The 18,391-nt window shown below is 45.7% G+C and overlaps 2 protein-coding genes across 6 annotated transcripts in view; one reads left to right on the plus strand and one right to left on the minus strand.

Annotated features, from left to right (window-relative positions):
• The window catches only part of LOC137316799 (zinc finger protein 229-like), a 95,699-nt gene extending 77,832 nt beyond the window's left edge, over positions 1–17,867 (plus strand). For 2 of the 5 annotated variants that reach the window (XM_067980645.1, XM_067980644.1), the window contains exon 2: positions 15,758–17,867. In XM_067980645.1, the coding sequence (XP_067836746.1) occupies positions 16,109–17,203 (1,095 nt within the window). In that variant the 5' untranslated portion in view covers positions 15,758–16,108 and the 3' untranslated portion in view covers positions 17,204–17,867. The other 3 variants (XM_067980643.1, XM_067980641.1, XM_067980642.1) reach the window with 3 other exon arrangements.
• On the minus strand, positions 6,528–7,918 carry LOC137316693 (histone H1-like). Its single transcript, XM_067980537.1, has 2 exons — positions 7,858–7,918; positions 6,528–7,126 (listed from the first exon to the last, which is right to left on the minus strand). The coding sequence occupies exons 1-2, from the start codon at positions 7,916–7,918 to the stop codon at positions 6,528–6,530; spliced, it is 660 nt and encodes a 219-aa protein (XP_067836638.1).
• Positions 17,868–18,391: the final 524 nt, after the last annotated feature.

Below are 18,391 nucleotides of genomic sequence, written 5' to 3' on the forward strand. Positions count from 1 at the left end.
TTTGGAAGCACTATCCCTCTGAACATCATCAAATTCCAGTCTTGGTGTTTCTGAATTCAGCGTGCTGGGATTCAAACCTGTTGGAATTAACTGCTTGGAAGGCAGCTATACTCACCATTATAGCGCCTTATTTCACTCGGAGGGAGAAATTGAGTGTTTCTGCAGAGTTTCACACTGAATTGCTCTCTTTGGGTTTCTGGCACTTTAATCATAGACAATAAATATTTCCCAAACATCAGCCCCTGAACAGACACAACAAGCTGATGGAATTTCTCATTTATAGATATTAAATAAGAGGATGACAAAAGCGAATAGGAAGAGGTTAGGAAGAAGTCACAAAAACAATTAGGAAAGGAAACAGGAACCACGAAATCAAATTATCAAGGAATATAAAAAGAAATAGTAAATTATTCTACAGACACAAAAATAATAAAAGGAAAATCAGAATATCTTGAAGGCCGCTAAGGGATTCACAAGATAAACTCACAGGTAACGTCAGCAAAACGCCAGAAATATTGAATTATTACTTTGCCTCAGTATTTACCCGGGAAATTAACAGGGTGAACATGATATTAGAGGAAGAGGTCAATAAAGATATCAAGACATTTAAGTTAGAAAGGGTGGTTAAACTCCTGGTCCAGATGGATTGCATCCGTGCATATTAAATGAAGCAAGGGAAGAGATAGCAGAGGCACTGTTACATATATAGAAAAAATCATCACAAAAAGGAATAGTCCCAGAGGACTGGATGACAGTTAATGTGATTCTTATATTTTAAAACAGAAGACAGAACAAGTCCAGGGAACTATAGACCAGTTAACTAAAGGTCGGTGGTAGGAATGATCATGGAATTCTTTACTCATTGATGCAGCAGAAAAAATCAAGAAACCGAAAATATAATAAAGAGTTTGACAGAAGGTTTGACAGTTTAAATTACAGTTCAACATAACTTATTTGCTTTTCAATTCTATTCCACGAGAAATAAACCCCAGTGCTGTGTTTGCTTTCTGTGGCCTCATCAACCTGTGTTGCTACTTTTAATGATTTGTCAATCTGTATCCCTCAATCCCTTTGCTCTTCCACCACATTTAGACTCTTATTTTCCAAGCAGTATGTGGCCTCCTTATTCCCCCAGCAAAATGCACCACCTCACACCTTTCTATATGGAAATTAAATGGCCATTTACAAGGCCTTTCAGCAAGCTTATTAAAGTCTTATATTTTGTCGCAGTCTTCCTCAGTAAAGACAATACCCCCCAAACTAATTACAAGAATTTAACACAGCATTACAACTAACGTTTGGTCTCACAAAATGTACTTGCAGCTCGTCTCCATTCCCAGTTTTTCTAAATCCCACCCGTGCAATATAATGTGAAGAATGAGTTTATCTTCTGTCCCTCTCTCATCTGTAAACTTCAATGACCCGGGGTTTGGGGACATCTACTGGCCGGAAGCAGAACTGCAACAGTTCGGAACAAATTGCTGAAACCGGACAATGTGCAGTGTGAGCGTGTTTGTGATTGGTGGCAGCTACTGAATCTGATTGGATATCTGAAGAAACCAATCAGAGAGTGAAAGGAAAAGGTGACGTTGCATCACTCCCAATGACCCAATCACAATCATTACCTTCCCCCATCCCTCATTACCATAGGGCTGTGGGGCTGCCTATTTAATCCGAGCTCGGAGCGGATTTGGGTCATTTCTGGGTCTGAAATTGAGTTTGAAAATGCCTGAGGACAAGAAAGCAGCTCCCAAGAAGGGCGCCAAGAAAACCTTGAGTAAAGCACCAGCCAAGGGCGGCAAGAAGCGGAGAAAGTCGAGGAAGGAGAGTTACTCCATTTACGTCTACAAAGTGATGAAGCAGGTTCACCCCGACACCGGCATCTCCTCCAAGGCCATGAGCATCATGAACTCCTTTGTGAACGATATTTTCGAGCGCATCGCGAGTGAGGCTTCCCGCCTGGCCCATTACAACAAGCGGGCGACCATCAGCTCCCGGGAGATCCAGACCGCCGTGCGCCTGCTGCTGCCCGGGGAACTGGCCAAGCACGCCGTGTCGGAAGGGACAAAGGCGGTGACCAAGTACACCAGCTCCAAATAAAACTCCACAATGTACTGAAAAAAAACAACGGCTCTTTTAAGAGCCACCCACAACCTCTCTGAAGGAGCTGCATTTCCGATATGTTTACATAGTATGTTTTTAATACCGCGATATTATTCCAATCGAAAACTGATACTCTACGCCGTTGAAATTTCTGACCCATAAACTGAACACGAGTTTCTGATCCGCTCCTTCCCATTCGCTTTGTTCTTAAAGCGTTACTATTCCGGCGACGAACACACCCTGAATGACCCCTTAGCATTTCCATTATCTCTATGAATTCAGTCTCCCCACATTAAAAGCAAACCCACCCCTTGCAGTAACACAGCGGAGTCGGGGCAGAATGAGAACTCCGTCCGGGTCCCTCTTTTCACAGAAACACTCTCGGCTCTGTGAGAAGGGACCAATCTATAACGTGTCACTTTTATAAAGACTAAATTGAAACGTGTCCCTTCACGGAATGCTGTGAATGGGGATTTAGTCCCGTTCGGTACAGTTTGAAAGCGATGATAAAATTAGCGATAATTTAAAGCAGATTTTAAAACGGCGCCAGCGATTGGTGACGGGTAGCGCTGAATAAGACAAGATAAAAAGAACGGGTTTAAAATCTTGTGCTCAGGGCGACATTGATCGAAATCCGGTCCTTTACTACACTGAAATTGGCGGGCTTTTTGAAATTCATCAAATTCCTTGTCTGACCGTTGAGGCCAGAAAATCCCGCCCTCTTCTGATTCCCAGCTATCTGATTGGTTAATGAAATAGGCAAATGAGGTGTATTAAAGAACAACCAATCAGATGACCTTTCAGTCTATAAGAAGGGTAAATACGGAAATCATTCTTCATTCTTTGTGAAAGTGTTTGTGAGATTGTGGAAATGTCTGGAAGAGGAAAAACCGGCGGTAAAGCTCGGGCCAAGGCCAAGTCTCGCTCATCCCGGGCCGGACTGCAGTTCCCTGTGGGCCGTGTTCACAGGCACCTGCGAAAGGGGAACTACGCTGAACGTGTGGGTGCCGGAGCCCCGGTCTATCTGGCTGCTGTGCTTGAGTATCTGACGGCTGAAATCCTCGAGCTGGCCGGCAACGCGGCCCGGGACAACAAGAAGACCCGCATCATCCCCAGACACCTGCAGCTGGCCATCCGCAACGACGAGGAGCTCAACAAGCTGCTGGGACGGGTGACCATCGCTCAGGGCGGGGTGCTGCCTAATATCCAGGCCGTGCTGCTGCCGAAGAAAACCAGCACTGTGAGCTCCAAGAGCAAGTAAAGCGGCCAAGATTTAATCTGATAACCCAAAGGCTCTTTTCAGAGCCACCCACTGTATCTGTGAAAGGGCTGGTCACTGTCTGAAGAGAGTCAGGAATCAATTTAATAAGGACTTGATTCCGATTGTAGAACTAACAATAACTTGTCAAATACAAGTGATACATATCGGTCTGTTGCAGTACTCGCTTCCGGACAGCAGATGTCGCCAACCTCCAATTGATTGAAATTTGCAGTTTGTATGGGGAATGAGACAAAATACCAGAGTTGTCATTAAACTGGGCGGGTGGGATACAGAAATACCAGGGACGCTTAATATTATTTACAGTCCCATCCTCGGACAACACTGTCTCAGTCTGTTATTTTACCCAGATTTGTACAACAGATGCTGACTGATGTGCTGTTTATTGTATCAGCGATTGCTGAATTAAGAATGTGAGTAAAATTTGTCTTTGGATGTGAGTGAGGTATTTATTCTGTCCCTGTCCGTCTGAAATCAGCTCCCACCCATTGACACATTTCACATTTCAGCAAATTTCTCACGGCCCTGCCATTTCAACCCAGGAGATCACAGCTCTTTCCATCGCCGATTTGGTGGCTCTGAAAAGAGCCTTTGTTGCACTTGGTGCTGAAGCCGGGTCGGGTTTAGGCGCGCTCCCCGCGGATGCGGCGGGCCAGCTGGATGTCTTTGGGCATGATGGTGACTCGCTTGGCGTGGATGGCGCACAGGTTGGTGTCCTCAAACAGCCCCACCAGGTAAGCCTCGCTGGCCTCCTGCAGGGCCATGACGGCCGAGCTCTGGAAGCGCAGGTCTGTCTTGAAGTCCTGAGCGATCTCTCGCACCAGGCGCTGGAAGGGCAGTTTGCGGATCAGCAGCTCGGTGGATTTCTGGTAGCGGCGGATCTCCCTCAGAGCCACAGTGCCGGGTCTGTAGCGATGAGGCTTCTTCACTCCGCCCGTGGCTGGAGCGCTCTTCCTCGCCGCTTTGGTAGCCAACTGTTTGCGAGGAGCTTTCCCGCCGGTCGATTTACGCGCTGTCTGCTTGGTCCTGGCCATTTTCTGAACAGATCTCAACACAACCTGAGACACAAAGACTGTTAATACGGACTGCGCTCTGGGGCCGCCTTATAAAGGGTCTAATGGGATCCGCCCCTGTCCTGTGATTTGCTGACGTCCAACACCCTATCAGGGAGTGACCGTCCCGGGCCTGTGATTGGCAGGTTTGAACCGAGCTCTGACAGTCAGACCGAAACGGCGGGAGATATTGGGCCCCAATTGGCTGAGCTGAAATTAACCATCAATTTCAAAAAGCCCGCCAATTTCAGAGCATCAAATAACAGTTTCAAGAAAATCTCATTTCCCTCCAGCAATTTAAGAATCTCTCTCTTTATAATCTCCAATATTTCCTACTCCTCATCTCAAATCTCAGGCTGTTTCACATTCCGGTTCATTCTCTGATCTGTCTGTAAACGGGCGGGAATAAAGCCCCGGTCATTGCTTTCCGGAACGGGACAAAGTCCAGCTTCAATTTCAAAAATCCCGCCAGTTCCGGCCCGGTGAACCGCTCCTCAAACAGAAACTTCACATCGAACTGATAATTGAATGAGGGCAGGAAATAAACACCGAGCAGAGAGGACACAGCGGGAGAGGGAGTGAGGAGGGATTTTACTCTGAGCGGAGAATGTAATGTCTGGGGAAAGACTCTGTATCTCCGCCTGTTCATTTGTACCGTGAAAGCGGGAATTCCGCTCCTTCTCTCGGGATGGCCGAGAACCCCGGCCGTTGTTTCTGATCTCCCTGTACCGAGTGTTGGGGAATCTCCCCATAATAATTAAATATCGGAAACTGATTCCCCATCCCGAGATCTTTCCTCTCCCCGTTCCCAGGTCAGTGCTCTCTCTGTGAGGCGGTGGGTGGCTCTGAGAAGAGCCTTTGTTTTGTGTTTGGTCAGAATAGGTCGAGTTGTTCAGCCGCCGAATCCATAGAGAGTGCGGCCCTGCCGTTTCAGAGCGTACACCACATCCATGGCAGTGACCGTCTTGCGCTTGGCGTGTTCAGTGTAGGTGACCGCGTCCCTGATCACATTCTCCAGGAAAACCTTCAGCACCCCGCGGGTTTCCTCGTAGATCAGACCCGAGATCCGCTTGACACCGCCACGGCGAGCCAGGCGGCGGATGGCTGGTTTGGTGATCCCCTGGATGTTATCACGAAGCACTTTACGGTGCCGCTTGGCTCCGCCTTTGCCCAGTCGTTTGCCTCCTTTACCTCTGCCAGACATGATTATTCTTCACTCAAATCGCGGCTGAATGAACAGCAAACTGATGCTGGTTCCGTTTTTATGCAGCCTGCCCTGACCTGACTGAAACAGACAGAGGGTGAGAGAGGGAGGGGAGGAGACAGAGAGACATATTAAACAGGGAGGGGAGGAGACAGAGTGAGATATTAAACAGGGAGACAGTCAGAGTGACGGACAGAGCGGAGAGCAGCCTCTGATCTTCCAGCTCCACCTCCAGCTTTCTCCACCGCCAATTTCAAACCGTTTATCGATAATAGAACCGAAACACAGCGCTCCGCACAAACCCTTACTGACTCGGGCTTCATCGAATCCCGGAGCTTTTCAATAAGCCCCGTTACAATCAATAGTCAGCAATATTCCTGCCAAAATACAGTCCTTTCTATAACAAGTCAACCCGCCTCCTTCCATTTCAGTCCCAGACCCGATTCGATCTCCCCACACATCCCCTCCCAGACGGGTTCAGCAGTTTACAAACACTTTATTCCAGCTGATTTGAAGAATCTCATGTGTTGGGGTTTGAATTGTGATAGCGGCGGATCTCCGCCAGTTTTACCCTGTCACGGACTCTCGCCCTGAATCTGTGAGAATAAATGAACTGGGACTGGAGCCGAACACACGCCAGTTCCAGTGAGGCCCGGCCCGGACATCCCATTCTCTCTATTTTATTTCAGACAGTGGGGGTGTGGCGGGAATAGCGAATGTCAGCGAGTCACCGGGACCCTGGGTTTATTTGAAATGATTTCTATCTGAAATCTGAGCCCGGCCCCGGGACAGGAATCATCTGATTCCGGGATCAGCTCTTTTCTGAGAGACGTGGGTGGCTCTGAGAAGAGCCGTTGGGTTCAGATGGTCACAAGTTGCACTTGATTTTTTACTTCTTTTTGCCCGCTGCTTTCTTCGGCTTTGCTGACTTCGGCTTGGGCTTGGCCCTCGGTTTTTCCACCTTCTTCGCCTTCGCCTTCACTGTCTTGGGGGTCTTGGGCTTCTTCGCCGCCGCTTTCTTCTTAATTGGTGATTTCGCCGCCTTTTTCGTGGTCGATTTCTTGACCGCTGGTTTCTTCGCCGTTAATTTCTTGACGGCTGTTTTTTTGGCCGCTGGTTTCTTTCCGGGAGATTTCTTGGTCACTTGTTTCTTCACCTTCTTTACCACTTTTGCCTGGGTTTCCTTCTTAGCGACTCTGAAGGAGCCCGAGGCGCCCGTGCCCTTGATCTGCACCAGGGAGCCTTTTTCCACATTTCTCTTGATACTTAATTTGATCTGGGACCGGAGCTTCTCCACATCCAGGCCTTTGGTAGCCAGAACCTTCTTTATCGCGGCCAGGGATATCCCCTTGCGATCCTTGCAATCCGCCACAATCTTGAGGATCTGTTCGCCCAACGGGGGACCGGTGGTCTTGGGTCTGGGAACCGCCTTCTTCTTCTTGGGAGCCTTGGGTGGAGCGGCGGCGGCAGGAGGTGCCGTTTCGGCGGCTGCAGTGTCTGTCATGTCCGGGACTCTGTCGAAAACCTCTCTGACAGTCAGAGCTGGGTCAGAAATGAAACGAGAGGCGGCGGCACAGAGCAACTTAAAGGCACAGAGCGGACGGGGCGGAGACATCCTGCTGTCAGCTCCCGGCCCCTCCAGCCTCTCTGTGTTTCTCTCTCCTCTTAAACTCCCCGATTCCAATTCAAATCGGGCACTCCAGAGTCCCAGACTAGCCCCTTCCCATCTCTAACACCGGGATGTTTGCTGTCGATAAACTTGCACCGGAATTAAAAGCACCAGTTTCGATTTTAACCCGTTTCATTGCTGCACTGATCGCGCTCTCTCACCCGATCGCCGACATGATCTCCGTTTTTCGGCTGAAATCTTGAATTGAATTCACACTTTACCTTAAATTTCCACTTGGGAGATCGGCAGGGGAGGAGGACGTTCCTTTGACAGGGATTTTTTTTTATTTTACTCAAAATAGACTTGGAAATCCGGCGATGAGACCGGCCACACAAACACAGTGACATTAATCTAACCCGCCCGCCCCTTTAACACACTCTCTCTGACACAATGTTCAAATCTTCACATTCACAGGACAAACTGTTCGCCAGATTGACAATTCCCGGGACAGGCTTTCCTCCCCGCTCGGCCTGTGCTGCAGATTCTCGGGGGTTAGTTGTAGTTTCCCAGCTCAGTAACTGTTAAACACTCTGAGGCCGGCGCTCCTCACAGTGTCTGGTCCCCAGATTCAGGGGCAGGAGCCAATCACAGCTGTGGCTGTGATTATCCATATCTGGTTTTACAGGATTGTATTGTTCGCACACAGAAATATATGTGGTTCAGTTAAAAATACAAATTACCCGCTCTGGGCTCCTCCAGTCTCTCTGTGTTTCTCTCTCCTCCTCAACTGACTGACAGACAATAGTAACAGGTGTCATATGAATCCCAATCTCAACACCCAGAGACGGCGAGTTACTGAATAAATTCAACACTAACAGGCAGTCCAGCTAAACAATTACAGTCTGTTTCTCTCCACCTTTCCTTACTGGACTGGAGACTGATAAATGCACCGTCAATCCGGTTTATGCGTAATAAAACGACAGTGACCGTCTCACCAACAGCACCGGAGGTCTGTTCACAGACACAGAATCAGTCTTTCCCTTTCTATCAGTCTGTCCATATAACGGTCAGTAACAGTATCCCGTCTTCATGTGCAGCACTAGAGACAGAGAAAGACAGACAGACATACGGAGATACAAAGACAGACAGACACAATATCAGTCTCAAACTTCCCACCAGTGTGTCTGTTTCACGCTCAGTTAATTGTATTCCATCTTCAAGTTCAACGCTAGAGAGAAAGAGACAGAGAGAGACAGGCATATTGTCAGCCTTACGCTTCCTATCAGTATGTCCGTTTCACGCTCAGGAACAGTATCCCGCCTTCATATACTGAACAAGAGAGAGAGAGAGAGAAACTGACCAGTAATTTCCCGTTTTCACCCAGTAACAAACAGGGAAATATTCCATTCCAATTTTTATTCCACAGAAGAGTGACAGAAGATGCAGTCTCATCTCTCACTGATATTATTTCAGAGGCAGACACATTATTAATCCCACTCTCAGGGACAGTGTCACACATTTAACCCTCTCTTGTGTGTTGTACCCTCAGCAATCTTGCAGCTCAGGGCCGTTCGGTCTTACTCTCAGTGACCAAGAGTTTCACTCCGATTGAAATAAATTGGGTCTGTTGCTGTCAGATATTAATCCTACTCGGTCCCAGCAAATACACCGACTCTCACTTTCCTCCCCTGTTTCTCCAGGATTGGTTTGAGAAATCCTCCCTCCAGTTTCGGAGTCACGCGTTGCTTTATCAGTCAGAGAGCCAAGAATGAACAGAATCCATTGGTTCGTTACACAGCCGCCCACTTTATCTCTGGAAGACTCTTTACCATCAAAAGATACCGAGAGAAACAGCAGGGATGGAAACATCTAGTTTAATAGTTAGAGATTGTAAAGTCAGTCTGGATTCCAGCGTTAGGCACTGGTGGAATCCCATCTGTTTCCCATTCTGGTGCCTGTTCCTGCACTGCCTGTGGACCCCATTCCCTCTGACCTTTCCCCCAGACCCACTTCCTTTGCTCAGACTCTGAAAAATTCCAATTGGGGAAAGTTTCCATCGATTTTTGTATTGGGAATTAAACCAGATATCTGCGCATGCGTGAGTCAGCCCCGCCCCCAGCGCTCGATGTTGGTGAGCAGAAGAGCGCATGCGCGCTGCCCTCCCCCAGCTCGGCCTGTGGGCGCCATTCCCTCAGTGAGCGGAAGAAGATGGTTTAAAACAGCCGGGAATGGAGAGATCACGGCCCCCGGGGGAAGGGAGCAAAGAGCAGCCTCGTTACAGCAGCTCATCGCTTCGGGACCGTGTCCGCAGATGGGCTCAGAGATCGGCATTGAGTCCGGGGGAAGGTCAGGGGGAGTCCGGGGGCTGTTTGTAAGAGGCGGAGTGGATCAGGAACTGGTCCCGGAACATGGAGTGAGCGGGGGAAGGGAGAGGTCATTCTCGGGCTGTGTGTGGACAGGGTGTGTCCAGGGTAAGGGAGACAGAATGGGAAGAACCAGCTATTTAAAATCATTGCTGCTTTCTCTCCCCAAACCAGTGGTGAATGGTCCTGGTTCAGTTCCAGTCTCACCCTGTTACTGGACAGTGAACAGTCAGGATGTGGGGAGTTTTTCAAAGAGCATCTATTGCAGGCATCAGGTGAGAAGTGTGAAGGACACATTTTAAACAGCGGTTGCTTGGTTTCGGGTGAACGGTTAGTCCCATGTTGGAGGAGTTGAGAAACCTGACCGGTAAAAACGTCCCTGCCCCATCGGGTAGTACCATTCACGGACCAGTGCAGGGGTTGGGTTGTGTCTGGATGTCACGAAATTGTTTTAAAATCGTCGATCACACCTGGTGTGCAGAAGCTGAGTGCTGCAGTAGAGTCAGACACTGACACTGTTTGTATCACTGGTTTTCATTTGTGGATATTCATAATAATCATTAACAGAGATGTTAAACTGATCACTTTTGTATTTTCTACCTCACCTGTTCCTGAGTAACAAGAGATAATTTTCTTTCTACAGGCAAATCCTTGAAGGATCCATAATGAATGTGATGTTTCCTCCACCCGAGGCACAAGGAACAGTGCAGCCAGCTCCTTCTCACACACAGTAAGTACATTATCACACACACAGAGCACGGAGTGACAGACAGGTGATCAGTTCCACAGTCTCAGACAGCAGAAGTCGTCAGTCCCACACTGATCCCAAGACCCAGAGACACATTTTCAATCTAACTGTCAAACAGAGCAGGTGAGGCAGACACTGTTCCATTTCCCCCTAACTCAGTGCAGCTGACAGGTGGATACACAAAGCCCAGTCCAAAATCACACTCTCAGATTGAAAGGCACTGTGTCAATCTCACAATAGAGCAACATTAAATACCAGATAGAAATCACACATGGTACTCAATTGAAAGGGACAGAATGAACCCCAATAATGTACCCCGAGATTCCAATTGAATACCACCCCACAACTCGCACATGTGAGTTTAATACATGCAGTATCCATTTGAATAGTGTATCATGAGATACAAAGTGCAGACATGTCCAAAACTCATCTGTAGTATCAGACCGAGAAATGCTGCGACAGTGTATCCTGAGAAAGAAATTAGAAACCAGTTTATAATACACTCATAGTATGAGAGTTAAAGATACAGTATCAATTCTATTAGTGCAGACTGAGATACACATTATATACCAGTCCAAAAATCTCATACAATATTAGACTGAAAAACACAGTATCGATTACAATAGTACAGACTGAACTACACATTATATACCAATTCAAAAATCATTATCAGTTTGAAATATATATTACCATTCACAATAGTACACAGAGATATTGATTTAACAGTAGTCCAAAGATACACAAATTATCTGATTAAAAACCTCCAGCATGAAATTCTAAAGTTTATCCATATTTACCAATTAAATGAGAAAAAACTATTTAAACATGAAGATATTAAAGCTACAGTATTGAACACGATAATGTAATCAGAGAGAATAATTATAGACAGATACAGAATAAATCTCACACTCTTTTATGGTACCAAAGTTGACATATAATGAATCCCAAATATCTCATAATGTAGCAGAGACTGGCAGATAAAGTATGAATCCCACACTCACACAGCATCAGAGACTGCATATATCGAATGAATCGCAAACTCAAACACACTACTCACAAGATACACAATGAATCCCACACAGTATCACGGACTGAGAGATACAAAATGAATCTCTCAGTCACCGACATTAGTGCAGGCTGAGTTACAAATTAGGGACCAGTCCACAAATCTCAGTGTCAGATTGAAAGATACAGTACCAATTCCATTAGTGCAGACTGAGCTACATATTACATACCAATACAAAAGACTGATACAGATTCAGACTGAAATATACAGTATTCCATTTATGCAGACTGAGCTACACATTGTAAACAAGTTCAAAAATGTCACCATATCAGTTTGGAAGATACACTAAATCACAATTGTGTTCACATCGATGCAGATTTAGTAGTAGCCCAAAAAGTGCACTCATTCTCTGATTATGACCTACAGCATCAGATTTTAAAGGATATGATTATCTACCACTTAAATACTGGGAAAAATTATTTATACATTTAGGTATTAAAGATACAGTTTTGAGCACCATGCTGTAAACTGAGATACAAATTAGATACAGATAAATAATGAATCTCATACTCAGATCCAATGCCAGAGACTGACATATAAAATGAATCCCTCACTCACACAATGTACAAGTGAATGACAGATACAGAACGAATCCCACACTCACATACAGTAGCACAGACTGACATATATACTGTATCTATCACTCATATACAGTATCAGAGATTGATGGAAATGGAATGAATGTCTCACTCACATACAGCACCTGACACTGACAGATATGGAACAAATCCCAAATTCAAACACCGTGCCAGAGACTGACAGGAACAGAATGAATCTCATTCACATACAATACCAGGGACTGACATATAGAGAATGAATCCTACACTCACACACAGTACAACAGGCTGACAGATACAGAATGAATCACAAAGTAACAGTCAGACAAATACAGAATGAATCTCTAAGTCAAATTACTGCAGACTGAGTTACACATAACATGCCAGTCCAAAAATCTTAGTGTCAGATTGAATGATAATGTATCAATTCCATTTGTGCAGACTGAGCCAAAAAATATATAGCAGTCCAACACTGTCAGACCATACCAGACTCAAAGATACATCAATTCCATTAGCACAGACTGAGCTACATGTTACACACCAGTCCAAAAATCTCATACAGTAACAGACTGATTGATACATTATCAATTCTATTAGTGCAGGCTGAGCTATATATTACATTCCAGTCCAAAAATCTCACAGTGTCAGACTGAGATACAGAATTAATTCCATTATTATCGACTGAGCTACACATTATATACCAGTTAAATAATTTCACCATGAACAGATTGAAAGGTACATTAACATTCACAACAGAGTTCAGAGATGAAGATGTAATACTACTCCAAAACTCACACACGTTGTTTGATTAAAGAAAATCCAAAAGTGTATCAATATTTACAAATTAAACACTCGATAAATACTGCATATACTTTAAAGTATTAAAGATATAGTTTCAAATACAATAATGTAAACTGAAATAAGAATATAGAATGAATCCAGACTTGCACATGGTCTCAGAGACTGAATTATAGAATGAAACCCAGACTGAGATAAATTAGCTGAGACTGACAGATACAGAATGTATCCTAAACTCATATACAGTATCAGAGACTGACAGATACAGGAGAAACCCCACATTTGCATACAGCACCAGAGACAGACAGATACAGAATGAATCCCACACTCATACACAGTACCAGAGACAGACAGATACAGAATAAACCACATACTCATGTACAGTACCAGATACAGTATGAACCCCACACTTACATACAGTGTCAGAGACTGAGAAGTACAGAATAAACCACACACTCATATACAGCACCAGAGACAGTCAGAAGCAGAATAAACCTGACACTCGCATACAGTACCTGTTACAGACAGATACAGAATAAACCCCACACACGTACAGTACCACAGACTGACAGGCACAGAATGTATCCCACACTCACACACAGTACCAGAGACTGACAGATACAGAATATTCCTCACATTTATATTCAGTACCAGACACAGACAAATAAAGAATGAGCCCCACACTCATTTGCAGTACCAGAGACAGACAGATACAGAATGAATCCCAAATTCACACACAGTACCAGAGACTGACAGATACAGAATAAACCCCACATTCATATACAGTACCAGAGTCAGACAGAATACTGAATAAACCCCACACTCACAGACAGCAGCAGAGACTGACAGATACAGAATAAACCCCACATTCAAACAGTACAAGAGACAAACAGATGCAGAATAAACCCCACACTCATTTCCAGTACCAGAGACAGACAGATACAGAATGAATCCCAAACTCACACACAGTACCCGAGACTGACAGATACAGAATGAATCCCAAATTCACACACAGTACCAGAGACTGACAGATACAGAATGAATCTCACATTCAAATACAGCACCAGAGACTGACAGATACAGAACAAAAACCACAATCATTTCCAGTATCAGAGACAGACAGATACTGAATAAACCCCAAACTCATGTACAGTATCAGAGACTGAAAAATACAGAATAAACCCCACACAGGTACAGTACCACAGACTGACAGGCACAGAATGAATCCCACACACACACAGTACCAGAGACTGACAGATACAGAATAAACCCCACACTCATATACAGTACCAGAGACTGACAAATGCAGAATAAATCCCACATTCAAACAGTACCAGAGACAGAGAGATACAGAACAAAAACCACACTAATTTCCAGTATCAGAGACAGACAGATACTGAATAATCCCCACATTCATATACAGTGCCAGAGACAGACAGATACAATATATACCACCCACTCATATAGAGTACCAGGGACAGACAGATACAGTATATACCCCCTACTCATATACAGTACCAGAGACAGACAAATACAGAATAAACCCCAAACACATCTACAGTATCGGAGACAGACGGACACAGAATAAATCCCACACTGACACACAGTACTAGAGACAGACAGATACAGAATAAACCCCACAATCACATACAATACCAGAGACTGACAGGAACAGAATGAATCTCATACTCACACACATTATCAGAGACTGACAGATACAGAATAAACCTCACAATCATGTAAAGTGCCAGGAAAAATTGTTTGGTTAGGGAGTGTCTGTAAATGAAGGAAACATGGTAAGGGTGTGTCTATACATGAAAGAAAAACGGTGAAGGGTCAGGGAATATCTATAAATGAAAGAGAAATGGTGACGTGTCAGGGAGTGTCTATAAATGAAGTTGAAATGGTTTCTGGTAAGGGAGTATTATAAATGGGAGAAGACATGGTGACAGGTCAGGGAGTGTCTAAAAATGAAGGCGAAATGGTGACGGGTGACGGAGTGTCCTTAAAGGAGGGAGAAATGGTGACAGATGAGGCAGAGTCTGTAAATGATGGAGAAATCGTGACTTGTCAGGCAGTGTCTGTAAATGAAGGAGAAATGGTGTTTGTTCTGGGATTGTCTGTAAATGAAGGCAAAATGGTGACTGGTCAGGGGGTGTCTGTAAATGAAGGAGGAACGGTGATCGGTCCGGGAGTGTCTGTAAGTGCAGGAGAATTGTTGACAGGTCAGGTAGTGTCGATATCTGAAGGAGAAACAGTGATGGGTCAGGGAGCGTCTAATAATGAAGGGAAATGCTGATGGGTCAGGGAGAGTTTGTAAATGAAGGAGAAATCTGAAGGGTCAGAGAGCGTCTATAAATGTAGGAGAAATGGTGTTTGATCAGGGAGTGTCTGAAAATGAAGGAGAAATTGTGACAGGTCAAGGATAGTCTTTAAATGAAGGAGAAATGGTAACTGGTCAGGGAGAGTCTCGCCAAAATTGGGAGATATCACAGATGGACGGCTTACAGGCAGCTAGAGGGAGGGACATTGTGTAGAAATGAGGGGCAGAGCATATACACACAGCCAGAGTCAGAATATTCAGGAGAGGAGAGGGGAATCAGTGAGTGCAGAACTGATCCTAACCAGAGTCAGCACCTTCAGGGGAGGAGAGGGAGGGGAACCAGTTAGTGCAGAACTGAACCCAACCAGAGTCAGCACCTTCAGGGGAGGAGAGGGAGGGGAACCATTGAGTGTAGAACTGAACCCAGTCAGAGTCAGGATCTTCAGGAGAGAGAGAAAACTTAAATAGAAGGAAAAATGTTGGAGATGGTGCGATGGGTTTGGATTTGAGCAGAGGGAGGAGGGTGAGTGTGTGGAACGGGGATTTACAGTCTGGCGGAATGAGCGGGAAGAATGTTCCATAGGAACTGGAATTGCCTGTTCTGAATTTCTATCCTGTATTCACAGTGAGGACTTTTGTTATCTCCTTTTACAAGGTATTACAAGGGGCGGATTTGCAGACAAGAAACTCAAACCAAACATCACGTCAAGATCTGAAACCATTCACCAGCACTTGAAGATTATCGGCCTTAAAATAGAGGAGAAATGTTGATCTGTTTTATCTGTGGGAAAACATTTCAAACATCACTGTGACTGGAATAGCAGCGAGACACACACACCCGATTGAGAGTGTTCCAGTGCACTGACTGTGGGAAGAGCTTTCACCAGTTGCACAGCCTGAAGAAACATCATACCATTCACAGTGGGGAGAAACGAGACACGTGTTCTCTGTGCAGACGAGACTTCCACTGATCTCCAACGTGGAGAGAGAGAAGGACACCCGCACCATGGAGAAACCGTGGAAATGTGGGGACTGTGGGAGGGGATTCAGTTACTCATCCCGGCTGGAAACACATCGACGCAGACACACTGGAGAGAGGCCGTTCACCTGCTCCGTGTGTGGGAAGGGATTCACTCAGTCATCCCACCTCATTGAACATCAACTTGTTCACACTGATAAGAGACTTTTTAAATGTTCTGTCTGTGAGAAGAGCTTTAAAAGAAAAAGTGATCTGCTGACACACCAACGCACTCACACTGGGGAGACGCCGTTCACCTGCACTAAGTGCGGGAAGGGATTCACTCAGTCATCCAACCTGCTGACACACCAGCGAGTCCACACTGGGGAGAGGCCGTTCACCTGCTCCGTGTGTGGGAGCGGATTCACTCAATCTTCCCACCTCATTGAACATCACCTTGTTCACACTGATAAGAGACTTTTTAAATGCTCTGTCTGTGAGAAAAGCTTTAAAAGAAAAAGTGATCTGCTGACACACCAACGCACTCACACTGGGGAGAGGCCGTTCACCTGCTCCGTGTGTGGGAAGGGATTCTCTCGGTCATCCAGTCTACTGATACACCAGCGAGTTCACAGTGGGGAGAGGCTGTTCACCTGCTCTGTGTGTGGGAAGAGTTTCACTCGATCATCCCACCTGCTGAGACATCAGCAAGTTCACATCGGGGAGAGGCCATTCACCTGCTCCCTGTGCGGGAAGGGATTCGCTCAGTCATCCACCCTGCTGACACACCAGCGAGTTCACACTGGGGAGAGGCCGTTCACCTGCTTCATATGTGGGAAGAGATTCACTCAGTCATCCACCCTGCTGACACACCAGCGAGTTCACACTGGGGAGAGGCCATTCACCTGCTCCGTGTGTGGGAAGGAATTCACTTGTTCATCCGGGCTCAATGAACACCAACTTGTTCACACTGATAAGAGACCCTTTAAATGTTCTAACTGTGAGAAGAGCTTTAAAAGAACTTGGGATCTGCTGAGACATGAACGTATTCACACTGGGGGGAGGCCGATCACCTGCTCTGTGTGTGGGATGGGATTCACTCAATCATCCCACCTGCTGAGTCACCAGCGAGTTCACATGTGACTGCAGGGGTTGGATTCTGCTGTTATTGCTGATGTTAATCACATCCAGGACTGAACCATGTTCATTCTGACAGTTGGGGTTTGTTTCTGATGTTAAACTCCAGCCCAGTTAAAGGGATTACTAATATTCTGTACAAGTGTCAAATTAATCAGCTTTCTTTCAAACACAGTGTGTCCAGTCCTTGATATCTCGATGATAAGAGAAGCAGTTTGAGGACTCATGATGAAGTGAGTGGAATCCATCTTAGAACTGAGTTCCTCCACCATTTTAAAAGATGGATCGACAAATGTCCAACTCTGACAGGACAGAAAATTCTATTATATCACACGGTCCACTTCAATCAGGCTGAGCAGATTTCCACTACCCTTGTGTGGGAAAGAGTTTCCTGATTTCAATCCAAGACACCCGAGCTGTAAATTTAAGTTTATGTCCTCTTGTTCTGGATTCACCGACTAGAGAAAATAGTTTCTATTTCTACCCTATCGAATCCCTTTATAATTTTAAATACCTGGATCAGATCACCCCTCAACCTTCCAAACTCAAGGGAATGCAAACCAAGTTCATGCAACTGGTCCTTATAATTGAACCCTTCAAGCCCCAGTGTCATTCTGGTGAATTTGCACTGTACCCCCTCCAAGGTCAATATATCCAATATGTCCCAGCACTGACTGTGTGTATAACAGGACTGAGTGTCCCAGCACTGACTGTGTGTTTAACAGGACTGAGTGTCCCAGCACTGACTGTGTGTATAACAGGACTAAGTGTCCCAGCATTGACTGTGTGTATAACAGGACTGAGTGTTTCAGCACTGACTCTGTGCAAAACAGGACTGGGTGTCCCAGCACTGACTGTGTTGATAGCAGGACAGGGTGTCACAGCACTGAATGTGTGTATAACAGGACAGAGTGTCCCAGCACTGAATGTGTGTGTAAAAGGACTGACTGTCCCTGCACTGACTGTATGTACAACAGGACTGAGTATCCCAGCACTGACTGTGCGGAGAACAGGACTGAGTCTCCCAGCACTGACTGTGTGTATAACAGGACTGAGTGTCCCAGCACTGACTGTGTGTAAAACAGGACTGAGTGTCCCAGCACTGACTGTGCATAACAGGACTGAGTGTCCCAGCACTGACTGTGTGTATTAACTGGACTGAGTGTCCCAGCACTGATTGTATGTATAATAGGA

This window comes from Heptranchias perlo, unplaced genomic scaffold, assembly GCF_035084215.1.
Source record: "Heptranchias perlo isolate sHepPer1 unplaced genomic scaffold, sHepPer1.hap1 HAP1_SCAFFOLD_60, whole genome shotgun sequence".
NCBI lineage: Eukaryota > Metazoa > Chordata > Chondrichthyes > Hexanchiformes > Hexanchidae > Heptranchias > Heptranchias perlo.